This window comes from Ambystoma mexicanum, chromosome 9 (genome assembly GCF_040938575.1).
Source record: "Ambystoma mexicanum isolate Mex_15411 chromosome 9, UKY_AmexF1_1, whole genome shotgun sequence".
NCBI classification, from domain to species: domain Eukaryota; kingdom Metazoa; phylum Chordata; class Amphibia; order Caudata; family Ambystomatidae; genus Ambystoma; species Ambystoma mexicanum.
In genome coordinates, this window is record NC_090931.1 from 1,000,852,565 (window position 1) to 1,000,879,367 (window position 26,803).

At 45.8% G+C, this 26,803-nt stretch overlaps 1 protein-coding gene across 5 annotated transcripts in view; it reads left to right on the plus strand.

Moving 5' to 3' along the window:
• The window catches only part of SCRN3 (secernin 3), a 933,307-nt gene that overhangs the window by 832,971 nt on the left and 73,533 nt on the right, over positions 1-26,803 (plus strand). For 3 of the 5 annotated variants that reach the window (XM_069616243.1, XM_069616245.1, XM_069616244.1), the window contains one exon: positions 22,810-25,765. The exons of the other annotated variants lie outside the window; for them this stretch is intronic. In XM_069616243.1, coding sequence (XP_069472344.1) covers positions 22,810-22,965 — 156 coding nt within the window. In that variant the 3' untranslated portion in view covers positions 22,966-25,765. Of the gene's footprint in view, positions 1-22,809; positions 25,766-26,803 lie in introns of those variants that run through there. 5 annotated transcript variants of the gene reach the window in all.

The window sequence follows — 26,803 nt, forward strand, 5'->3', positions numbered from 1 at the left end:
CTTGAAATAGAAAAGTTTCAAATTATGGACATTTCAAATGTGCAACACTGATTGGGCTGAACTTTTGAAATAGGAACGTGTTGGTCCACAATCTCTGTCTCTAGGAAAAACATAATTTCAGTAGCAATCCCTGTGCATCTCCCCCCTATCCTTATGTCAACCATATAACTGAGTATCTTTAGTTAAGATTATACCCCAATCAGGCTCCCTGTGGTATAAACCCTGTTCAGGGACGACCAAATTGGGGGGGGGGGGGGGTTGATGTGGCAGGATTGCCATGCCATGTTATGCAGGATTGCTATCTTATACTATGATATGCAGGATTGCTATGCTATGTTATGCAATACAATACTGTTTTTTTTTAAAAACAATGTTTATTGATTTTAACAAACACTCACAACAAACCAAAAAGAGAAGGGAAAAAAACAACGAAACTAGACCGTGAACATCAAATATGCAATACTACGTTATGCAATGCTATTAGGCTCTCCCATACAGTTAGGCCTCAGACCCTCCATGCCACCTCCCTCAGACTCCCTGGACCTGCTCTACACGACATCACGGACAGGCCCACACCCCTCCCAGGGCAGAGGACACATCAGACCTTCCCTTCCGCTTATTCTTTACAAGTTTAGCATTAGCCCCATGTATGGGAGATATCAGAAGGGGTTTCTGTGAATGCTTTTTTTGGATGCCTTGTCTAGCGTGCTGACTGAAATAAAATTGACCTATCCCGATGCATATGTTTTGGTGGCAGGGGATTTAAATTCACAATGTGTGGAAATTGGTAAAGGGAGAGGAGCACCCAAACATAAGGTCATTTCCTCAAATGGGAATGTTTGGGGATCTTTTTTCAAAGAATGGGACTTGAAAATGGGGAATGGATCCTTAGAAGGGGACATTCCCCCGGCTAGCACATGGTCCTGGGGATCATCATAATGTATTTTGGATTATATGTCAATGTCACCAAGCATGTTTGATCAATGTGAAAACATTGGGGTAAGAGAAAGAGGTACAAGTGATCACAAACGACTAGAAATGTCAGTTAAATGGCATTATGTAAAGAACATAAAGAGGCAGGTGGAGTGCATAGTTGTAAATAATCAAATAAAATTGCTTATTTAAATACAAAAGGGAAAGAGAGAAATTGAATAAAGCCCTGGATAAGTATAAAACTATGAGTTAAGTGACAGAGAATTGAAAGATATTTGCAATCCTTATGCTTTTCATGACTTTCTGTGGTCAGTCGAGGCTCCCCGATTTGTGGTAGGCCAAACGAGAAAAGCCCATAAACATACATTTGACAAACAGACTTGGGAGAAGAAACGTGAGATGCGGTGGTCGATAAGTGCTATCAAAAGGTAGGAGTTTGTTAAATCTATCAGAGGTGAAAATAAAGTCCATCAAAAGTAAATATAAACAATGGTCGAAACAGCAACGAATGTCTCGTGCCCAGGTTGATGGGGAAACTATGCTCCAGGCGGTTCTAAATAAGAACTCATGAAATTTCTGGTCCTTGATTAATCAGCAATCTATTGACCAAGCCGGTGCTTTGTCAAACATGGTCACTGAACTAGAGTGGGTAAATTTCCTCTCGAAGAAATATGCCAAGTCGAAAGGGGAGCCAATTTTCTCCACTTCTGGTGGCCAGTGGACTTTGGACACAACGGAAGAGGACATTTATGCCCTAATAATGAAATCTTCGGCTTCAAGGGCAGCAGGCCCTAGTGGCCTAACTCACCAAGTCCTAGAGGGGAAACCCGAAAAGGTGGGCCAGTCTCTTGAATACATTGTTTCATGGGATATTAAGGCATAAAAAGATCCCGTCATCTTGGAAATCGGGAATTGTTCCAATATTCAAAAAGGGGGACCAAAGGGACCCTCTAAACTATAGACCAATTACCCTCCTCGATGTGGAAAGCAAGTTGTTTGCCAGCCTATTGTTGAGAGATTTGGAATGTTGGGCCGAGCCAAATAATATCCTTCTGAAATAGCAGAGAGGTTTTCGGAAGGGACATTCTACATCCTCAATGGCATAGTACTTTCCACCCTCTGTAACATCAAGGAAGGGGGGAAAACTTCACGACTATATGGCGCATTCATTGATCTATCAAGCGCTTTCGATTTGGTGAATCGGGATAGAGTATGGTCCAAACTAGGGGCGCTCCGGCCCCACTCATTGATATATTAGTTTCCCTGCACGAAGGAAATACGGTGCAAGTAAAATTAAACTTAGATGGGTTTTTATCAACACACATCCCAATGAATAGGGGGGTGAGACAGGGGTGTATGATTGCTCCCTTCTTTTTTAATTTCTATGTAGCTGATTTCAGACAGGAGGTCGAGATCGCGGCATTGGGTAGTGCCAAGATTGGCACAAATTCAATAAAGTTGCTCATGTACGCGGATGATATCGTCTTCCTGGACGAGATACCAGTGGGCCTTCAACGGCTGTTAAATGCTTTGGATCAATATATGAAAGATAACGATCTAAAGGTAAATCCAGAAAAATCGAAAGTCGTGATTTTTGGAAAGAAAGGTGGTAGAGGAGGCAAGTATTGCTGGACAGTGGGGGGCAAACGTATACCAGTGATCGAGGAGGTCATTTATTTGGGCTATACTCTGTATGCTACACCAAGAGCCTGTCTTTTATGGGCAGAGATATTACAAAAATGTACCCAATTGACGGCACAACTGCAGAAAATAATTAAGCAATACTGCAAGTTTTCTCTCCTACCTGCAATACGTTTCTATCGAGCAAAGATTATTCCAGAATGCTGCTTATTCATAATACAACGAGATGTCCCAGCAGAACTGCGTCACAAGGTCGATGTTGACAGTTCTTACCAACTGTCTGTAATGTTTTGCCAAGTAACACGCCCATTGTGATAGCACAGAAACAGATTACTGTTTGCCTATGATATGCTATATAGTCCTGCAGTAGGGCGGTGCGCAGGAGAGAGCTTCTTGTGTCGGCTGCCTGAACACTTCCATGCTGATAACTCTGTATGCTGTGTATTTACGATATAAATACATGAAGTTTCATTTACCACCCAGCTGTCTGATCTCCTTATTTGCTGCAAACCGAGGCTGGCCGAGGGAGCCTTATCTTGGCCACGACACATGGAAAGGACAAAGCTGGTGGATCTGTGAGGGAGGACTACCTGGGGGTAGGTGATTTGGGGAGAGGAAGTGAGGTTCTCGAGGATGAGACATGGTATCCCCCTTTTTCCCTTTCATGATGTTTCCGTCAATTCCCAAAGCCTTTATGGGTTATCGTCATTCCCTTCCTTGTTTTATATACATACAACTTTGGTACTGGGATGAGGAAGAAGACAACACACCACTTTGGTGCTGACACTTGGAAGCGGTGGGCAAACCACATGTCAGGCTCTGTTGTCGCCAGTGAGTAGTTTAGTGTTTGGTAGGCCATTCTACTTGGCGGGAGGTTTAAAGCCCCCACAAACAGAAAAGATGATGTTGCCTGCAAGGGAAGTTCAAATCCCATGCAAGGTGTGCGGCGGCAGGCGAGATGCTAGAGGAACCAAGCTGGTTGCAGAGGACACGCAGTGAGAAGTGAAGCTGGTGACACGTGGAATCCTGCTGAGAGCTGCCATAGCGAGGCCCAGCGGACCCATGCAGTGAGATGCGGTCCTTCAGAAGCAGACCAGGCTTGGCAGCGAGGCCACAGGGATCAACCGAGAGAAGCGGGATGAAGCGCTACATGCAGAAAGGACCGCATCGGTCCAGAGACTTCCTCAGACGCTGTCGAAACGACTGATAAGTCCACCCGATGGAACAGGGTGTACGGGCACAGTGAATGGGCCTACATGCCCAGAAAGATATTTGCTAAAGTTTTCAATACCGACACAAAGTTAAACGAATGTAAGAAGTTAAAACACTTCAAGTTGATGGAAGAAATTAATGCAGATTGAATTAACAATAACAGTGAATACAGTAATATACTCCCTAAAATGGCTGTGGGAATGTGGAAATCAGCATTGCTTAAGCCAGCAAATAGACTTTGTGAAGTCCTGAAAACAAGCATTACCAAAAGTTAGGAGAATCAGTGAATGTGATATGTGAAAGTATAGCGATAGCCGGCAATCAAAATCTGAGAAAGGCATTAAGCAGTGAAAGTTTAATCACTGGGACAGCTTTCTGGTGGAGGAGTGCATCGGGAGAGCCACCAAACCCCAGTTAGCAGAAGTGAACTGTTAAACTATGAAACCCTGGTAGGGAGAATTGTCAGGTTACAAGTGAAGAATGATTACAGGATGTTGTTGTGGAATTAAATCTGCACTGCAGGGCGGGGGGGCCTGCCAGAAGTGTGTACCAGGCTTTCACTAGTGTGGAAGAACAACTGTTTTGTTACGTTTACCACTTGATGAACTCTTGTGAAGTTGGGCAAGGAAATATACCAGCTTCTAAGTGGATGAACCTTATGTTAGGTTGACCATTTGAGAAATGTGCAACACAAGAGGGGCTGGGACGCACCCCCTGCGTGTCCTTTTTGAAGTGCCTGAGAACGTGGGGAAGAGGGTACCCTCCTAAAGTGAGAACTGTTGCAGCCATTGGAACAATTATTGAACACTTGCTATTTTTGAGACATAACCCTCACACCATTTGGTCCCATTTAGTATGTGAGGGCAAGAATAGGTTTTGACACAAATAGAACATGGCTTTGGACTTCCTGACTTAGCCTGGCCTTAGTTTTAGTTATGTATGGAAATTCCTTCTAGAAGAGGGCAAGTTAGGCCTTTTCCCTACCCTTTTCATTTAGTTATACAGTTTTATATCCCAAACATTCTCTTGTGTCTGTCTCCTTCATGATTCCTTCACAACATGTACACAAATAATAATGTTATCCTATTAACTAACACATTTATGCTAGGTGGAGGCAGTTTATTTATTCATTCATCTTTATCATTTATATAGCACCTTTCACCATAATTATGGTCCCAAAGTGCTGTTGGCTGAACGCCCTTGGAGGGACTAAAGTATGGGAAATTGGGAGGTGCTATTGTGTTTGTGTGTATTTGGGCCATTAAAGTTGTGAGAGGATGGCCAAGACCCAGGTAGTCACCCATATCTGAATAGCATGTGGATGGGTGGAAGGAGTTATACTAGGAGCTAAGGAGGAAGGTGTGTGCGAGATGATAGGCAGTTATGTGTGTAGCTACAGTTCACATTTGTTGTCGTGAATGGTAGCTGCATTCTTATGGGAGGGGTGTTGTGGAAAATTGTTTGAGTTGTATGTGAAAGCAGATGTGTGTGGGAGTGAGGCCGTGCCTTTGTCTAAGATCCGAAGCTGCGAGGTGCAAGAGGAATAAATGGGTTAGCTATACATTCAACATTGTTTATCTGTGGATATCAACTAGGTGCCTGGAGCAGCACTTAATCTCACATACAATCTAAGTGCAATAGATACCCACCCTCTTTGTGGATCTTGGAATGATACATAGCCCACCCACAGGTCCTTCTAGTGTGAAAAAGTTCCCACCTTAAGTGACTAGGTGCAGCGACAAAGCCTGTCCTCATAAGCAGTAGAATATGACACATTGCCAAAGTCCACATGAATCAAATGCAACTATTTATGTATCCTTCTCCTTATGGTCCAGCTAACTTAATAAAGGTTGTGCAGGATTTACAGTCTTGTGTTGAATCCTTGTGCGAAATGTGACAATAGTGCAATTTCATATGTGAGCAGAAACCATGCTGCCCAAATGAAAGTGATCGACACCGCCCACAAACAAACATTGCTCATCATTTCAGCATTCCTTCAATGAGTGATGGTGGGAATGTAGACCTCCTAACTCCCCATTGAAGACTGCAGAACTGTGAACACCCGTTAAATACAGACAAAAAGATTAAAAGGAAAGTCAAAAAAATGAAGAGAACTGGCAAAAAACTAGGGCAAAGATCGAAAGGCACGGCATCAGCAGTGACTGAGTATTTTCTCTTGAAAAATGATTAAGGATGGAGAGACTGCTAAGGGGGCGTGGCCTAAGGTGGCCATGTGAAAGTCAGTTCCCACATCACCCTGCCTTTAACAGAGATTTATGGCGGCAGACTACCCAGGATGATGGCAGTGTTTTGCAAGGGGAAAGGTACACAGTTCCCCCCCCATCAATGTTGGTGTGGTTGAGATGGTGAAACTGGCTGGATGCTGGAGGATGGAGCGTGGCCTTTGTTAGGGAGAATTCTCTGTAAAGGCTAATTTCCCAAACCTAGTGAGTTCCCCAGCAGCTTTGCTAGATTTTTGGGGTTTATTTTTTTCTCCTGCTAAGAGTGAGACTCTTTTTCCTCCCACTCTTAGACATGATTTGAGGTGTTCCTTTGACTTGGTATGTGTTTTATGGGCTATGGGGTCCTTTACCCCATAGGGCTTCATGTGTTTTTGGTATATGGGTTACACAGCACCCTCTGTGCCGTAACCCAGGGGTGTCGTAGCGACCCCCAAACATAGACTCCCTACCCTGGGACTGACTACTGTCTCTCAGGGCATGTAAAGACACGATTGGCTTTACTAGTCTCAAATTGTGAACAGAACCAGTACAAACCATCATATTGTGGACGTACTGGTCGGGGCAATTCGATTGCCCCGGGGTCTGTTGTTCGAGGGGGCACTGTCCAGTCCCCCCTGACCGAGTTTTGGCTGGTGGCAGTGGATACTACTTTTTATATTCGACCGCGAATATATCCCTATGGGATTTTCCCATTGTTCGAGGCTGCCACTTTTTAAAATAGCCTCGAACATACCGCCGGTTTATTAAATTAATATAAATTCACTGGCTGGTATTTTTTGCCAAAACTCGGTTCCAAAATGGCGTTTGTGTTCGCTTCTGTGACTCCAACCCAAGTCGAGCCCTTTGTTCCACTTTTTGGTGGGCTTCTCCACATACGCCTCCAAAAGTGGTGCCACTCTGTCTGGGTACCACAGGGGGTGTGGGAGGGGGTTTAGGCACCCTTGACTGAGTTGCCTCGGCAACTCAAGTCGAACTCTTGTGTGATTGGCCCAAGTGGTGAGCCGCCCAGCTCACCACTTAGCATGTTTGAGTGACAGCTAGGCTGAATGAATGGGGGTTTTCTGCATAAAAGCAGGGCTTTGGGGACTGGAACTTCAGAAGTCTCCACAGGACCTAAAGAATCCGAGGAGGGAGAAGCCGAGCCGACCTGCAACAACGACACCACCGGTGGAGCTCTGCTGAACCATCTCACCACTTTTCCCGACGACAGAGGAGATCTCCAGCCCGGAGAGTCTTCTTCCTTTGACTGGTGGGGATAACTAGTTTGCCCGTCTTTTCGCCTTCCTGGACCATCTTGTGGCCGCCTTGCCTGTGCCAAGCATCCCGGCAACCAGAATACCACGGTTTACCACTACCGCAAAGAAAAGGGTGGTACCTTGTAACCGGGAAACTCTGCGGCTGGTTTCTTCCCTGGCAGCGCAACGACCTTCAGCTTTCCTCCATGTCGAGACCTCCTCTTCCTCTGGACGAAACACCGACTTGCACCCGCTGCCAGGAACAACTGCCCCCGCTGGAGCGTTCTTCACATCTTTCAGGTACTGTCACGCCTGGCTTCCCTTGCGACAGATCGTTCGGGGTGACAGTAAATCCTCGACTTTCTAACCTGGGTTAGCCTGGGACCTGTTAACTAACTTTTCCTGACTTGATCTCAATCTTTTTGCAAACTATTTACAAAGACTCTTTTGGCATAACCCCACTGTGTGATCCTGGACACATTTCGCTTGCTCTCTCTAAGAGTGGGCCTGACATTTGAACTTCCTTGCTCTCCAGTAGACTTTGCCTAACCTGCCTCACTGTGGTTCTTTGAAAAGTATTGAAATTTGTGTGCTTTCATAACTCTGCCTTTTTCCCTCCCTTTTTAATAACTTATTAGAGTGCCATCTTATGTTAAGCGCTCACCTCTGTCTGAAAATAAGTGGCGTTTCTCACTAAGACTTGTCTAATAAGTAATCAGGGTTGTATACATATGATTGTGACTGTGTGTTGAATTTACTTACCTCTTTTTGTGCTGGTGTAATTTACAAGTGTGTCTTTAAATAAATAATTATATACTTTTACACCAAAGCTCTGGTCAGTGTTTGCTTGTGCTACTGTGTCTCTGTACCTATTGTGTATACTCGATATACTGCCTAACTCATCTTGAGAGAAGTATGACTGCTCAGCCACAGCTACCAGGTAAATCTGGGTGGTACAGACTGCTACCAATTGGGTTTACTGCCAACCACCTGTAGTCCTAAATCTTTTGCAGTGGTCCCTAAGGGAACTGCACAGGTTTCTGCCTAACAGCCGCCTTTGTGTCTGGGCGCTGAGTAGGACCGCATTGGAGGCTGCCTACTGAATTGAGCACAAGACCCTTGCGTGAAGAGAAGGAGTGGCAAGGAGTCTAACAGACTGCCCTGGTGTATCTTGGGCCTGCAGCGACTTGAAACAGGCCGGAGTCAAAGGGGGGACTCTCACGGCTGTTTCAATACCACAGAATGGAGCTGATGAAGAGGAGCAGCGATGAAGAGTGGTGGGCCACGAAAACGGAGCTGCCGGGGTCCTTGGGTGCTGTGCGGACCCGCTCAGGAGTTCAAGGAGCAGTTGGTAGACCAGAGTTGATTGTTTTGGGGGACCCTCACCCCAGTGGCTGGTGCTGTAAATCGATTGAGCAGGAGTGAGCAGCGGAAGAGACAGAGACACTGGCAAGTGCCGCTGTGAAGTGCAGAGATGCAGGGAAGGTGTGTGAAGACTCAGAGGCCTGGTTGAAGCAGACCAGAAGTTGGTAAGTAGAGGGCAGGCCTGGAGCGAAGCTGAACTCGCTGCCATCCCTTGTGATTGAGCACAGTGAAGTTGAACATGAGAGTGCTGCATGGAGGGCCTGGTCTGATGCATGTGGGCCTGTGAAGGAGGCAGTGATGACCATGTGTCCCTACTGTATATGGTGGAGTCAGAGTGCTAGCAGCAAAGCTGTGCAATGGGGAATACAGGTGATCGGGTGGATCCCATGGGAGCCGAGAAGAGTGGAACAACCTGGGGGTACTTGGCCTGAAGGAGTCTACGGGGGAGACACCTGCAGATGTGGAGAGGGAAGTAAAGGCTATAGTGAATTCCTTGGGAAGGAAGTATCAATTGACAGAGCCAGCAGGGTTGGAGCTGGGCGAAATAGGGGCCTGAGGTCAATTGTGAGATTCCATTACTGAGGTGATGAGGAAGGCAAAACTGCAGAAGGACATCTCATATGAAGGTGACTCTCTAAGAATATATCAAGACTTGTCCGGCCTCACACTCGACAGGAGGAGAGATTGTCATCCACTTACGCTATGCTTGTTGGCTAGGGGGGCGGGGATATCAGGTATCATTGGGCATTACCCTTTGCATTTGGTTGAGTTCTGAAGTGAGGACTTTAGGCTCACCTCAGGGGAGGAGGCAGCAACGGCGCTTCAACATCTTTCGGCTTTGCAGGACAGTGAAGGGAATGGTGGCGATGATGAGTACCAGGGGGCAGGACATTTCTTAGACTGGGAACACCTTCACCCAAGAAGTGAGAGGTGCAACACTCTGCCTTAGACAATGCAGTGGTAGGAGTAATGGCCGGGGGGGGGGGGGGCGGGGTGGCGTTCACATATAGGTGGTGTGACGAATCTGAAGATGTCCTCACTCCTTTCCCTGAGGTAGCCCCTCCCCATGCGAACAGGGAATGGCGGCCGCTACCTGATCCTGACCCTTGGGGTGGCTATTTGAGGGAGAATGACATGGTGACCCTCAGGAGGGGAGGGGAGGTGAGTGAGGCATTATCAGTTAAGACAATATCCTTTTTGGGAATTAGGGATATCTCCTCCACATGCTTTGATGGAATATTGTAATAACCCCCCTCATCAATCCATAAAGCCTCTTGACAAAATCCTTCAATATATCTAATGACAAACACTGACACGAGGAAGAGGGCAATCAGAATGACTCTGAGCAACTCCCTTTCTCTGTGCAGGAGTTCAAAGATTGAACCGCTAAGCAACACAGGGAGATCCGACCGGCTAGCCTACGACGCCGGGTAAGCCAAGCTGTCAGGTGGACAGGCAAACACAGAGACACAAGAGACCTGTGGAGAAAAAGGAGGAAGTGAACAAAGCTGAGGAGCGGAACAGAGAGCAGGAAAGGCAACATCTGTGTTGGCGGTGCACTCCCACAGGCACCAGAGACGCTGACAAGGGACGCGAAGCAGAGGAAGCTTTGTGCCAAGCGAGGGAAACCGGGGAGACATGCAGAAATCCATCTACCACAGAGCTGAGCCTTCTGAACCAAAGAGAGAGAGCAGGTGCAAAGGAGGACCCAAACTGGGGTTGGAGAAGATATGGAAGCCGTTCAAGCACCGGTGAGCCCATAGTAGAAGGCTGGGGCACCGGGTGGCAGTGGGAGAAGGGAATCCTAAGCAGAAGTGGGAGGCAGATTCCTATGGCTTGCAACATGGCTATACTTCATAGTCCCAGTACTGGGGGGAAAAGGGAAAATACAAGTACTTGAAAGGAAAAGGAGAACTTGGGGAAGCTAAATACCCCTTTGGTCCCGAAGCTGTTGATGGTTCTGTTGAAAGTCCTGGCAGGAGAGTACAACAGGTGAACGGCGTAGTCTGGGACTTATAACGTTGAAATTGAATGTCCTGGCAGGAGTGTATACCAGGCAAGCTAGAGCATTGAAGCAAAACAGAAAGGAAAAGCAATACCCCTTCTTGAAAGAAACTGCACAAAAGACCTGGTCAGGGAGTATCAGGTGTTTTGTGCATCTGGGACCTCATCGAAGTTGTGGCATTTTTAAAAGGGAATCCAAAGGAAGATTCATACCCTTATGGATTTTGAACTGCATTGCATGAGGATAGAACCTGAGAAAGGGAGCTATTTCCCCGGGAGTGAATTGCAACACCAAGAGGAGGGAATTATGCACTTGGGCTACAGGAACTTGGTTATTCTTTTTGAAACTTTCGCTTTAGTGAAGAAAAAAATCTGGGGAAGGGAGCCATCCCCTGGAACTGTGAACACTATCCTTTTGAGATTTCTGTTGGATTTACACCTTTTGTTGAACATATTTGCACTTTTTCAAGCCAAAGACATTATCATTAGCAACTTATAATTATTTTTAGTGTGATAGGGCTAGGATAGGATTTTGGACACAGTACATTTTTACTTTATGCATCTTGACAATGGACAACCCCTTTGTTTTTGCTTGATGTAGGGAAATACCTCTTAGATTAGAGACAGTGGGCCTCATTACAAGTTTGCTGGTCTGGAAACTACGGTACCGGTAAGCTTGCCATTACCGTAGTTCCCGCACCACCAACCTACAAGTTGTGCTCACGGGTGCCTTTCTGCCCACCAGGTTGGACCTGGCGGGCAAAACGGCACCCGCGAGCACAGCATGTCAGATGCACCGGCATCATTCTGAATGGATTCCGGCCCCTGGCAATGGGGGCATACAGGGTCCGCCAATGTTGTAATGGACCTGTACATCCCCGTATGTCCCCATTGCCATAGGCCGGAAAAAATTGCAAGTTCGGCGGCAGCCTGTCGGTTTTACCGGCAAGGCTACTGCTGAACTTGTAATGAGGCCCAGTGAGGCCTTTTCCCAAGTCCCATTATTTTTTTAAGAAAGGTTTTTATCCACAAACATAAGTCTTCTGTGTCCGCGTCTCATTCCTGGTTCCTATCAGTGGTTTGTTGGCATTGTGACGTCAGGTGGTGCTATGTTCGTTAATGGCCTGTGCTTCAATTTCATTATGGTTGATTTTGTGTAGGTTGCAGGGAGGTGGGCGTTGATCCTAGTGGCCCATTTATAAATGGGTGTCTAATGCTATGCAGGTTTTTGTTCTATGATTTGTTGTTTTTTCTGAGGGATTTATGGGGGTGTGGGGAGTGTGATGCTGGAACATGGTATGGGACAGCTTGGGTATACTTATGAGGAATGGGTCAGTAAATGGGTGCAAGGAGCGATTGGGACATAAGATCTGGGATGTGACAGCATGGAGTTGGATTATGCAATTGATACTCTGGAAGGATAGTTCCTTAGGGGCAAGAAAGTAAAAAAAAAAATAATACTAGACTTGACATTCTGCTACTTCAAAAACACTAGGCTGAAAATGTGCGACAAACGTAAGCTCTTCAGAGCCCAAGTGGGTCAGACTTTTTGATCTTCTGGTCCAGTTAAGAAAGGAGGAGTGGGGATTGACTTCCATAAGACTCTTACATTCAAGGTGGCTAAAATACTCAGGCCATGGAAGGTCGTGTTCTCCTCGTACAGGGGACGATGGGAGACAGCAAGGTCACAGTGGCTACATTATACTGTCCAAACTGCGTTTTGCTGACATTCACTGGAGCTCATAATTGGTGCAGCAGTGGGCCTTATTGTACTGAAGAGATTTCAACATGTGGGCTGATCCTGATCAGGACTGGGTTTGTGAGGAAAAGGGGACTGACCCACTCTTTGCATGGGAGCAATGGCCTGAAGGAGCAGGGGGTTGGCTGTCGTCTGAAAGCTGAGGAACCCAATGGTTAGGGGTTTCAATGTCTACTCGTCCTACATGATACATACGTTAGGATTGATTATTTCTTGTTTGATAAGGGGGCAGAAGGGCGAGACTTTAACTGTTTGATAAGTCAGGTGGGATGGACAGATTATGACCCGGTGCCTATGGAGGTAGATATAGTGGGCTTGCATAAGGAGTACTATATATGGCAGTGCAATGATACACTCTGGAAAGACCAGGTTTCGGGAGGGGGAGATAGGTGATTAGTTTATAACAAATGACACAGCGGAAATAAGCTCATGCACAGTCAGGGAGGCGGCAAAGGCGACCTAGAGAGGTTTACACATAGAGAAAGGGGCGAGGAAAAAAAGGGAGAGAGGTGTAGTAGAAAAGGCCCAGAGGGAAGACAAAAGTGTGCTAGAGAACCTGGTGAACGAAGGAGAGGTGGAAATGTGGGAAGGCTTAGCGACATTGAGACAGATGAGACAGGAGTTAAGGTCCCTGGCGGTAGCCTATCTGGTTAAGAAATTAAGATTCCTTAGGAAAAAATGTTATGAGTGTTGTTTGGCAACAACGGAAAAATATGCGTTATGTCATTACGTGATCCTCTACGCTAAGTCATGTATGGGCTCTGCCTTTTAGTGATGATTCCAGGAACTGCTCAGGTTTCACACGTGGTTTGATACTGGGCTTTAAAGGGCTGGGCAGCTCTGACATAAAGGGTGTGTTCATTATGATGCTACAATCGGAAGAGAATCTTAATATATGCAGGCTAAGTTGTTATACCTCCAACTAAAAGAGGTGACGAATGCTGAGAGGTGGATGACGCCCCTGCGGAGAGAACTCACACTAACAGAATTAATATTAGTCAAGTGTAACGGCTGTAGAGGGCAGATTTTGAGTATTTATACAACTGGCAAAAATGAAGGGTACTGTACGACTCAGAAGTAAATGGCAAAATGACCTAGGGTTGGAAATAGGCTGTGGGAAAATCTCTGTGTGAGGGTACATAAGGCATCACTTGCTTACCAATGCAAGCTCCACAGAAAACCAGTATTCCACAGATGGCAGTTTGACCCGCTTAAACTCTCCAAGATGTTCCCTGCGTTGAGCCCCTATTGTTGAAGAAATTGTGGGTGAAAGAGCCTCCTAATAACATCTGTGGTGGGCATGTTGCGAAACCCAGTGTTATTGGAAGGAAGTCCTGGACTCGATTAGGAAGGGGTGCATAGAGAACTGGACCCAATGCCAGTTCTTTTCAGATTGGAAAAAGACCAGATACCTGGATCCCCTTCCACACAAGGCAAATTGTTTTGCTATTGGCTGCTAGAATGAGCTCGACAATAAAGTGGAAACACAAGTCCATGCCGAATGGAAGAGATTGGGTGTCCAAAGCAGGAGATTTATTTGATATGGAGAATATTACAACACTGTAAATTGGTCTGCACTTTTTTCACCCCAATATCGTTCCATGTAGAATATGAATGGTTAGGTTGAGCCACCATGTGAATCTAGGAGTTGTGGTTGCAGAGTAGTGGGGATGCAACAGTACTCTGTACTCTGTGGGTGTATGGGCCTGATATAGGGATGGAAGTATTATGCTATCCTAATGGACCTACTGGATGAATGTAAGACTCTTGTTAGTAGTCTAGAGTGGCCCACAGATGTTTGTGCACCACAAAAGGGGTAGGGGGGGAAGGGGGTAAGAGTAAGGGGGAAGGGAATGGGGGGTTGGACAATTTTTGGATGTGGCAAGTTGAATTGTCGTTGAGATGGATAAAATCATAAAAATTCAATAAAGACAATTTTAGACGAAGAGGAAAAAGAATGAACAAATCTGGTCATTTGGCCAATGGGCGTAGGAAGGCCCACCTACATACAGAAATAAAGCTGCTTGAATGTAAAAGTGGGCTGATTCCTTCCTCGAAGTATTTCCCTCCACTGGAGGCACAAAGTGATTTAAGACTTGCTGTAAGAGTTCCTACTGTTCAGTGAATTGTCCTCTTTCCAAATCTTCACCTCATTGTAAAAATGATGGCACTAAATAAGGAGGAAATGGCTGAGTTCGCCTACGGGAGGCTTGCAGATCTGCTGTTTGGAGCTTTCAGCACTGGTAGTTGGGCCCCCATATACCTGAAGTATAAACACAGTTGGAGTCATTTATTTGTTTGCTGGTTACAAAGCCTTAGACATAACATTGACAAAGCACAAGCTTTGGATCTCCGAATCCCTTGCATGGGATAATGTACTGTCATGGCCACCACCTATTGACAGTGGTATGTGCCATTTCTGCGGTCATGTCCGTAGATGAGGAACAGGATGAGATGCAGACTCTTGGTGGCCTTGGAGGCGAACATACTCCTACCCTAAAGTATAGTCCCCTTTTGGTAACAAAACACCTCCACAAGGGAGTCTATCCCCTAAGGCGGAGTGCTACTAGACAGAGGCAAGTGAATAGGGGTCAAAGGACAGAATTTAGGAGCAATAGATAACCTGGGTCAATGTAAGGGTGATGGGATTTATGGGGCTCACTGTGTGAGTGAAACAAAGTCTCTGTTAACCTAACAGTGAAGCTCCAATGTGGGGGAGCAGGATTCAAAGCAGAAGGAAGAAGAAAACAAGAAATCTAAATACTTAACTAATTACCAGAAGAAATATATCACTGGCAAAGCTCCTGACGGAGGCTAAACTCTGTTGCAAGAACAGCCGAGTTGTGTTCCTGTGAATCTTATATAGTGCTGCCTGGTGGTTGGGAACGCCAAATGTTCTGCATAGAGGAAATGACCTTCATAATGCATACGCCGTCACACGTAGAGCGTGGGATTACGCTGAAGTCCATTTCTGCTCAGTGCATCCAGCTCGGGCATGGAATCGATGATCTGACAGCTTCCACGGCTGTCGAAAAGCTGTCAGGAAGGGGCAGTACAGGTGAGTAGGGTCCCAGAGGAGTGGGGTTCTAGGTCACAACCTACCAGCTGCTCATGGACAAGTGCTGCAAGGGGGTACTTGGTACTGGAAGGCCAATGGGCCTCAGAATTCCGGCATTAGATCAGGCTGTAGATAAGGTACATGATCTGGCGTCTGGCAATTCATCTGTGCCAGTGTTGGAAAGTGGATTGGGGCCTGGTGACACAATGGGGTAGGCAGCTAATAGGGTAACTTCAGCTCTGCACTCAAAGCTCCTTTTCATGTGTTGTCTATAGAGCATGTGTTCAGCAGCTTCTTACTGATTGGCTGAGGAGGTCATGTACCCATCTGTGCATGGCTGACTCACACCCTGACACAGCCCTGTCTTCTCTCTATTCTTCTATTTCTGATACTCTTGATGTTCTTGCCCTTTGTCATGAGGATCCGCCTGAAGTCCAAAGCCAAGTGCAATTCCTGGTATGACTCCGACTAGCTACACTTAAACGTAGGTGTGGGGCGGCTGAGAGAAAATGGAGGGATTCCTGCTCATCCTCTGACAAACTGGCCTGTCGCCTTCTCCAAAGGCAATACCGTCTCTCTGTCCGTGCCAAGAAGAGAGTCCACATTCAAGCCCGTGTCTCTGCGGCATCTAACAGCTCGGCCGAACTCTTTAAAATTTGTAAGGAGCTGGCCAACCCTGCTGCAGTCTCTACCACTCCCCTTGCCTCTCAGGCTCTTTGCAATGCCCTGGCCTCACACTTTATCTCAAAAACCCAGGACATCCTGTCCACACTCTCCTCCACCCCCTCTCCTCTCCCCTCTCCGTTGGTACTCACTGACGCTCCTCCAGCCACCCCCCCACTCTCCTTCTCTTCCTTTCCTCTCTTCTCCCCTGATGTGGTCGCTAGACAAATCCGATCTATGAAAGCCTCATCAAAACAGGTTCATCCCTGTTCCTCTAAAAATCTCAAGGACCACATTGATACCGTCGCTCCGACCCTTGCCGACTTCTGCAACCACTCCTTTGCCTCAGGATCCTTCCCCCTCCCCTCTTAAGCACTCCCTTGTGCATCCTCTCCTCAAGAAACCCACAGCGGATCCCTCTTGTCCGGCCAACTATCGTCCAATTTCCATTACCCCCTTCTTAGGCAAACTCCTTGAAAAGTTGGCCATCTCTCAGCTAAACCTTCATTCTGATTCTGTTGGCTGTCTCCATGACCATCAGTCTGGCTTCAGATCTGGCAGAAGCACGGAAACTGCTCTCCTGAACATCCGTGAAGATCTGCTTTCCAACCTTGACTCTAGCATTCCCTCTGTTCTCATCCTACTTGATCTCTCCTCTGCCTTCGACACGGTCAACCATACCATCCTGCTCAACCGTCTCCGGGATAACTTGGGCATCACCGATCAGGCTGTGGCCTGGCTGACCTCTTTCCTCTCTGATCGACCCTGCCAGGTCCAACTTGGGTCCTTCGTGTCATCTGTCTTCCTCTCCACCTGTGGTGTTCCCCAGGGGTCTAACCTCTCGCCCTGGCTTTTCAATCAATACCTGGCAACTCTCGCCCGCTGTATTGCCATTTTCTGCTCAAACTTCCAGTGCTACGCAGACGACATCAACACATTTTCTGGCTGCCCTCGGCCACCTCCCTCATCACTGATTGCCTAACTGCCATCCAAGATTGGTGTGCCGCCAACGATCTTTGTCTTAATGGCAGCAAGACAGAGATCCTCCTCATTGGCACACCATCACCTTCCTTTCCCCTCACTCTCTGGCCAGCCTCCCTTGGCCCTCCTCTTATCCCCACCTGTGAGGCCAAGAACCTTGGTGTCACCTTTCATTCCACACTCTCCTTCTCTGCCCACATCGCTGATGTATCAAAAAAGTCAAACCGCCTACTGCACCTCCTCAGAGGTATTCTTTCTTTCTTCTTATTCCCCTAGAAGCTCACTGTCTCCCAAGCTCTGGTTTTCTCTAAACTGGACTATTGCAACAGCCTCTTTCTTAATCTACCTGCCTCTACTCTCTGCCCTTTATAACTTATCCAGAACAGGACTGCGAGACCTCAAGCCCTGGGATCGTATCTCTCCAGCTCTGAAATCTCTCCATTGGCTCCCTGTGGATGCAAGGATTAAATTCAAAACCCTCTGCATTGTCCACAAGGCTTTCTGGGGCCTGGGTCCAACATACCTTCAGCTATCCCTCCACAAATACCTCCCATCTCGAGCACTACGCTCCTCTACCTCTAACTCCCTCAGGGTCAGTTGTTTCTCAAAGAAACAAGCTGGGGGTAGATCTCTGTCTTCGGCTTGGGCCTCCCTCTTGAACAGCCTCCCTGCCACTCTAAAACTTGAAGAGAACCATCTCCGGTTCCGGAAGCACCTCAAAACCTTCCTCTTTGCTCCTGCCTTCTCCTCCCCTCTCCCCTGTGTATTCTGCTCTCCCTCGGCACCATGCACCTGGCCACCCTCTGTCCTCTGGGCCCAGGTACCTGCTCATCTTGCCAACCTCACGCACTGCCTCCGGGACACCCCCTGCACTGGGGTCTGTATCTGTACCCTTACAGCCCTCCCCCTTTCTTCCTGCACTTTCAGACCTACACGGCCTGCTGCCATAAACCCAGCACTTGCCACTTTCTGGCTGCACTCCCATTGTTTGTTGCCTTTTTATTTATTATTTTATTATTATTTTTGGATTTTTTCCCTTCTCGCTCTGCACTCTCCTTTTGTTCTCCCTTCCATGCACTGCTCCCCCTTCTCCCTTCACCCTGCACTTGCACGTTCTCAATGTCACTGGGCCTAGTAAGATCGTTGTTTTTGTTCTCACCTGTTCCCTTTCCCTGCTTGGTCGCGCTCTGAAACACTTGTGTATGAGCGCGATAGAAATAAAAAATCAATCATGCTTATTGACTGCGATGCTTTGTAGTCCTGACTCGTATTTAAATGGGCCAGCCACAATCTTGAATCTCTTTCCTGTAAGTTCTTCCTGAGCTGCTGTGCTCTCTCTCTCGGTCGCTTGCTGTGTTGTCCCAGATTCATTCCAGGTTTTACCCCTGGAAAAGGGTATACACGCATTTCACCGCAGTATTTTTCATCGCATGTTTTTTCATCGCCGTTTTTATTTCGAAAAAAAACTTTTTTTTTTTTGGAGGGGGGGTTAAAAAATTAAATATATGGTTGTGGGTGTAAAGCAGTGGTCTTCAAACTTTTTTGGCCAGGGCCCCCCTGAGCAAAATTTGGGCAGGTCGGGACCCCCCAGAAATGCCAAATGGACAGTATATATTGCGCGCCGTCACCTGCTCCCATCAAAGTCGCTGGGCTCCCTCATCCCACTCCTACCCAGTCGCTGGTCTCTCCCCACCCCATCACACACCCAGGGCTCTCCCCACTCTGCTCCCATCACTATCCCATGGTTCCCGCCCATTGTGCTCCCACCATAGTCCCTCGGTTCCCCCATCCCGTTCCCAACACAGTCTGAGGGCCAGTGGCGGCTGGTGAATCTTTTTTAAGTGGAGGGGCATTAAGGGGAGGTTCGGGGGGGTTTCCCCCTGTGAATTTTTTTTTAAATAATAGGTTAAAATGTTGCATTGTAGAGCATACTTTTAACAAAAAATGGGTAAATAGCCAAACAGTTTGCAATTGTTGCTGGGAGTCCAGGGGGCAGGCATTGATATTTTATTTCTATCGCGTTCGTACACAAGTGTTTCAGAGCATGACAAGGCAAGGGAGGGGAACAGAGGAGAATAAAACAGCGATCATACTAGGCCCAGTGACATTGAGAACGCGCAAGTGTGAGGGGAAAAGTGCATGGAAGGGGGGAGAAGTGGAAAGTGCGAAGCAGAGGAGAAACAGATAAATAACAATAAATAAATAATAAAGGCAACAAACAGTGGTAGTGCAGCCAGCAATTTGCAAGTGCTACGTTTAAGGCAGCAGACAGGGTAGGTCTGATAAGTGCAGGAAGAAAGATGGTTCTCCTCAAGTTTTAGAGTGGCAGGGCGCTGTTCCAGAGGGAGGCCCCAGCCAAAGACGGAGATCTACCCCCAGCTCGTTTCTTTGATAAACGACTGACCCTGAGGGAGTTGGAGGTAGAGGAGTGAAGAGCTCGAGAGGGGAGGTATTTGCGGAGGAATAGCTGAAGGTATTTTGGACCCAGGCCCCAGAAAGCCTTGTGGACAAGGCAGAGGGTTTTGAATGATAGATGTCCGGTAAAAAGATACCATCCCTGTCCCCTGAGCCCCACTGGTCCTAACACAATGAACATGATTATGTGTATATGCAAGGCGCTGCACATTCATACAGCAATCACTCTATCATTCACATGAGCATCCATCACCATACACTCACTCATAACGCATCCATACACATGTTTAAATAAAAACAATGAACATAAACGTACCTTCTGCATTGGCCTGTGTGTGGGTGCTGAAACGGCCTGCTCCAGCTGCTCTGTCCGTATGTGCGAGGAGGCGCAGGAGCTCCCCCTCGGACATACAGACATGCAGTGCCCCAGCCAGCATTTCCAATGAGCTATGCAATGCTGGCGAAGCAAAACGCCCCAGCACTTGCATGGCTCAGTGAGCATGTGCGGCTGGGGAACTAAACTGAACTGTCAAAGGGAAACAGTGTTTCCCTTTGACAGTTCAGCCAGCCCAGGAGCACTCCATTAGCTGGATAAAGCAGCTGAGGGAGTGCTCACTGTTTCACTGGGCTGGCTCCTTAGCTCCTCCATAATGGGTGAGGGGCCACTGGGTGGGCGCCTCTTGCCATTATGGATGAGCCGCCAGGCTCGGACAGGCCTATAGGGCAATGCCTGTACCAAAAATGTAAAATGCTAGTTTGGGCCAATCAAAATGGGCCACCATTTTGGCCAATGTGGACCATTTTGATGAGTTACTTAACTATGCAGTTAGTAATGTTGACCATTGTTGCTGAATATATCACAATTTACTTACATTTTAACACAAAGCACCCCTTTGGGTACTATTGAAACAGTGGGCTTCATAACTACTCTGGCGGTAGCTGTGCCGGTAAAACCGGCACGGCTGCCACTGGAGTTGCATCCGGGTCTGGCACCCGCGAATGGGCAATTACTAGGTCATGCCGAGTTAGGCGGACATGATAATTGCCCTTTCGAAGGTGCCGGTAGATCCCCATTCCCATTTGAGCCCCATATGGCTCAAATGGGAATGGGGAGCTCGGATGCACCGGCACCGTTAATAACGGTGCCGGTGCATCCGACGAGCTGAGGTCAGACCTGGCGGGGGCTGTCAAGCACCTACGAGCACAACTCTTACTATGGCGGAACGGTAGCAACGGTGCCGGTAGCTTACCAGCACCGTTGTTACTGGTCCGCCATAGTAGTAATGAGGCCCAGTCTGTGACTAAAGGAATGAATATCCATTTACAACTGTGGGCCACTTTTTCATTGTTGCCTGAGACAGTTTCATGCTTCAGCCCGCCCATGTGGGCCACCCCTGCCCATTTCTTCCAATCTAAAAAAAAAAAAAACAAAAAAAAAAAATCTTTTTTCATGCTGAGCTCTCAGGGCCCCCCTGGGATGCACCCGCGGACCCCTAGGGGGCCGCGACCCACAGTTTGAATACCACTGGTGTAAAGGAATAAAAAAAAGGGTGGATTGTGGGGGTAACCCCCCAAAAAAACAAACAAAAAATACGAGTTTTTCGAGAAAAAAAACGCTGATGAAAAAACCCGCAATGAAAAATACTGCGGCGAAATAACGTAGAACCTGCAAAAGAGGGATCTAATGAGAGATGCGTTTTTTCCCTGTTTGGTCTGTTAGAAGGATTTGGATGATTTGGGCAAATGGCATGTCCTCTCATATCCTTATTATCTTCGGGCACCTGATTAGGGTTTCCCCATAGGATCTAATGAGTGAGACATAATGTAATTCTAATGTGTAAAAGTCTTGCATAAAATGTTAGACAATAGATTTATGTCAGTTCCTTTTTGTTCATTTGTATGGTGGGGGGAGGCATGGATCACAAGTTAAGAATTCGTCTCATCCTTCCTCTCCGTCTAGCAAATACTCTAGCATTTCGGCCAGCATGTTTGTTTTTATGCTGTCGCAAATGCTGTGAATTCCTAAGGAATCCTCCTGCTTTTGACAGCAGCAAAAAGCAGGTGGATTCCATAGGGATCCATTATAAACGCTGGTTGCTATGCGTAAATGGCAGACAGTGTTGCATGGCGGAGGCCAAAAGGGTGGAGTACAAGCAAGTAGACCACCGTTCCACACTCTGATGTGCAAAAGTTTAAAATTACACAGCAAAGTGTAAACTTAACAGGGCCCCGCTGCATACTTTACACAGAACTCAAAATGTAGCTCCATAGTCTTCGTCCCCCTGAATCCAAAGTTTACAATCCCAGATGCATTCCAAGTTTTTCTTCTGTAAGAGAGGGGGATTCTGGGAGACAGTTTTCAGTATGGAATTATCACTGCTATGGTATAATTCTTCTTTTCTGGCTTTGAGGACCTGTGGCTATCATTCTTAGGTCGATATGACTGTGATTGCAAGGTCACATCATCACTGCAACTATCAGAAGCGTGGAATGATGGGCAAGACGCAGGAGGGCAAGTGTGGAATGAACACGTGGACCCTCATTTCAACTGAGCTAGAATCACCAATATATGCTCATTGTGTATAAGGTATGCACACAAAGACAACCTCCCGAAAAGAACTTGCACAGAACAAATGAATATGCACCCACCATAGGAGCAGAATACTCTGAACAATAATACACACAGTCAACATACCTGCAGAATGAGTGAACCAGAGCTTATGCTCCGATGGACACGCATTCTGGCCAGAATAAGGGCAACTCTAGCCACAAACAAGACTTGAAAGCAGAATGCACATATTCATGTGCAAACATTACATTCTGAATGAAGAGCGAAACATAAAACGGAAATCAGTGGGTGGAAATGCACTACTTCTACTTCACAACACTTGTTTTTATATTAGGTGGATACCATCCACGCTTCGGTTATTAGGTGTTGTGAAGTAAGGTTTAATTTGAAGATTGATGGATTTGTATTGGAGAATTACTTAATCTGGACTGCTGGTTGGCACTTTAACATTCCTATGTTTGCAGACATTTTGTTACCTTTCAAGCGAGTGTGTGTACTGTAACGATGGTGTTCCCGATGTGTGTAGACTTCACCTTGTTCTAGGTAGTAACCCAGCTGTTGTTGAACATTTATTTTGTTGCCATTAGTGTGATAGGATATGCTTTAATGCAACATGCTTTACATTCCCAAACTCTGCTCGAGTCAGACAGTTCCACAATTAAAGAATGAGCTTGTACTTGGTTTTAACGAGTATGTTTTTTCATATCTTTTATTCAAAATGCTGCATCCAGCAAAAAGAGAGAGATATTTTGGAGAAGATGAAGGCACTAGAGAAAGAAAAACTAGAGCTGATGGAATCAATTTTACAGAACAAGAATTATGACGCTTCAAAGTTTGCCGACCTGTTTACTAATACTGTGGAAGAAGAAATCAATTCTTATAAGTAAATGTGCAATATGTTCTGCATCAGCTTCCTATTAGAGAAAAGCACAGTGTGATGCCTCTCACACATCTCATGCCTTGAAACCAATATTCTGTTACTAGGAAAGCATGACCATATGTATTTTATCAGCACTTATTTCTGCATGACAAATGTGCAGTGTATTGTGTCGATTATGTACATGCATGCCTGTTGATTACAAATACAATGTATAATCAAAGCGTGACTCACATATGTAGCGTATTGCATCACTTATGCTCAAAAGAGATACATAAAACTAGGTTCATAGGCACTCTTCACCACTGATCAAGTTTTAGGAGAAATTAAACAAGTAAATGTACATATAGTAGTTAGCATTAACATTAGGAATATCGGCTTCTAAGCAAAGGGATTGTTTTTCTCCAAAAGCAGCACACAGCCTTCTATTCTCATAAAATGTACACTCAATGATCCTTGTCCTTTGACATTGACCATGGAAATTTCATTGCCCTACTTGGATTTTACATTTGGCTGCTATTGCCATTGTTCTGGTAGTGGTTTGTTGTGGCTAGTGGTTTCATACTAATCCACCTTACAAAGCCTTATTTTATATCAACTTATTTTTACCCAAAACAGCTCCACAGCATTTCCCAAATCCTTTAGAGAAATCATAGTAAACAGGTCAGCAAGTGTGCACGCTTGAAGTTCATTCACATATGAATTACCGTTCGTTGTGTTTGAGAACTTGTGTGCGCATATGTGCCTGCTTCTTTAAACTGAAGGCTGCATCTTTTCCTTACATGGTTCACCATGAACAGTATGTGTAGAGGTTCCTTTTTGGGGTCCACAAGCCTGTCTGGTATTCTATGCCGCTTCCTGTGTAGTATATTTTTGAGGGTGAAGTAGGTTTTCATAGAAGCCATGCTATCAGAACGATAGTTCAAATAGTAAAGATTTCTGGATTGAAACCAAAAGTTGATGCTTGCTTATCTCCAGTGTCATTGAACAACAAAATTCCTTTGTTGTATAAGGTACTTCCGACCTGCACCCATCAATAAGACGAACACACCCCACCCCGCCTTCCTTAGTCTTGTGAGGCAAGGCCAGCATTATTCGTAGAAGAGCACTATACAAGATCACTTACTTACCATAGCATCATGTGTTGTCATAATCTTGGTGCAACATGCATACATTTTCTTTTTAAACAGATTGAATGTACATCAGCACTCAAGCTGATTGTGACAATACACACTCCTTAAGCTACTAGCTAGGTGTGATGCGCACAATGGCATACAGCCTGTTTCAGAAGAAAACCTAAGTATTGCATTGTGCTGGTTGGTGTAAGTCTTTCTATTCACACAACACAGTTGTATTATGTTGCGTTGATTCTAGTAGAAGATATTTTTGTTACATTTCTCAAGCAATTGGCATACTAATTCACCTTATAAAGTGGGAATTTAGTTGTACATTTTATAAGCGCCTTTAAATAAATGTTAATCTTATGTTTACAGTGGCCGTGTATACAAATGGCTTCTGCTCTCAGTACATCCACCTCTGGCTAAAATACCAAAGTTATCCAAAATATACTTTGGAATTATAAATGAGTTACATAAGAGCTCCATGTGTGCATACAAATCAAACCAAATAACATGTATTTAAACTGATATAAGCTCAAATGTATTAAATTCAAAGCAGTTGACAGTGTTTATGTACAGAAAAGAAAGTTGAAGGATAATTTAAAAGATTTCTTTTGTGTGAAAGTGAGGCAATAAAAAGAACAAATCATGCTGACGTGATCAGAAACTAGCCATGTGCCTGATGAACCATTATATTTTGTTTTCTGCATGTCAACCTCTTGTCGACAGCAATGCCCGCAATTATTTTTATGTTTTAATACGTAGAGTGCATGTTTTCACCACAAAAGTGTTTTTTGGCATGGAGGGAAAATGTCACCATTAGTTCAGTGGGTTGAGTGTTCTCGTGTAAGTGGATTTCAGTTTTTTCTGAACAGTATGTTGCTGCTGGTGTTTGAGATCCTCCAGGAGTAATTCCAGAACTTGGTTGCCGGGATGGAAATGGATCTCCCTGCTTAATCACTTAGACTAATTCTTAGAACATGTTCAAACGATGAGAAGTGTAGAGTCGTTTACAGGCTAAAACACTTTAATTTGGAGTACAGGAATGCAAGGCCAAAATTATGGAGCACTCTCTGAGCCATGCACTCTAATCTTCGCTGGTCGCCAGTGCAAATATCAGAAGACTGGAGATACATGATTAACCAATCCCAAATGCAACAGAGCTGAAACAGCCTTCTAAAGCCTTTGCAGACTGTGCATTAGGTGCAGTAGCAAATAAATCTGAGATGTTCACATGCCTCTCCTAATTTGCAACAGTGCCAATCTTTGTGAAAAAGGCAGTGTTTGGAGTGTAACTCGCTTTCTACTCACCGTGTCCTCTCATTACAGAGTCTTTGCTCCTCAATTTAGTTTTTTAAATTTCCAACCCAGAGTTTTTGCCAAGTCTGACATTTATAAAGTACATTAGCCTCAGAGGGCCCATACATCATTATAAGGTGAATTTAAAAACAGAATATCTCAAATGTAACTCCCCACGTTATTGCATTCATATCTATCCTATGTCATATGTTTTTCTATCATATTTGCATTCACACTTACCTTGAGAGAGCTTTTATTTTTAAAAATGTTTTGCAACTCTTTAATTTGCTGTGAATAATACTGATTGTACATAATACATCAATGACAATACTTAGTAGCACCATATGTGGAATGATCTTACTTTTAAAAAATAAAGTTTCTTTTGAAAGCAAATTAATTTGTGTCATGCTCTGTAATCCATTTGAAAATGTACCTTCTCCAGCATGGGATCTGGCATGGATTCTCATGCTCATGAATATTCCCGTCGTCAGGCTGGGAATCCTTGGTAAAAGAAAACACAGTTTGACTTTCACTTTAAAACTATATTTCTCCTCTAAAACAATCACTGTCCTCTGGGTCATACTGCCCCCATCTAATGACAGTCCTTTACCTAAGCCCTGCCTCTGGCAGCCATCTTCAGATTTTTATTGCACGCTTCCGGTGTTGGGAGTCCTCAAGTTGCTCTCCGAGTTATTTGTATGATTTTTCGACGAGAAAAGTAACATTTTTGTTCCAAAGATCCTGTGTACTCTTTTCCTCATCTGCTGGCAACAGGGATCCGCTGTCACCAATGTTCCGCGCCCCTCAAGGGAGAAGATTCATAGACGATTCTAGAAGGCAATCTTGGGCCTACATTGCACCCTCCGCCAATGTCGAAGGAGGAGAGAAGGTCCCTCTTCAGGCCCTGCACCCAATGCGGGCTACTATTGTAGAATGTGTTTGTAGAAAACAAGCACCTGCAATGCTTCTACTGAATACACCCAGACCATAAGGAAGTAGAGTGTGAGATATGCCAAGGTTTTTCTAAGAAGATGACTAAAGACAGGCACGGTAGGCTAGCAGCATGGCTCAACTCAAACAAGGCCTCTGACCCGTGCTTTGAGCAGGGTCATGCCTCGTCCAGGACCGGCCGGTCCGAGGAGCAGTCTTGTAAGTCCTTTGAGGGCGGTCCAAGATAAGGCCAAGATCTGCAAGTCCGAGTCCACCGGGTTCACTGCTGATGCAGGGGTCAAGGGCAGAGGAGAAGAAGGCTGTGCAGCCCAAGCAGACTCAACCGGCTCAGTCCAAGTCTTTGTCAATGGCTACCACTGCAGCTGCGGGCACTAATCCTATGAGGGTGGCTCCAGCAGTGTGGAAAGTGTCCCTGCCCTCATGGCATGACAGCACCGCAGAAGCCTTGGCGAAGACTGCAGGCACCCCGGAAGGGGTTAA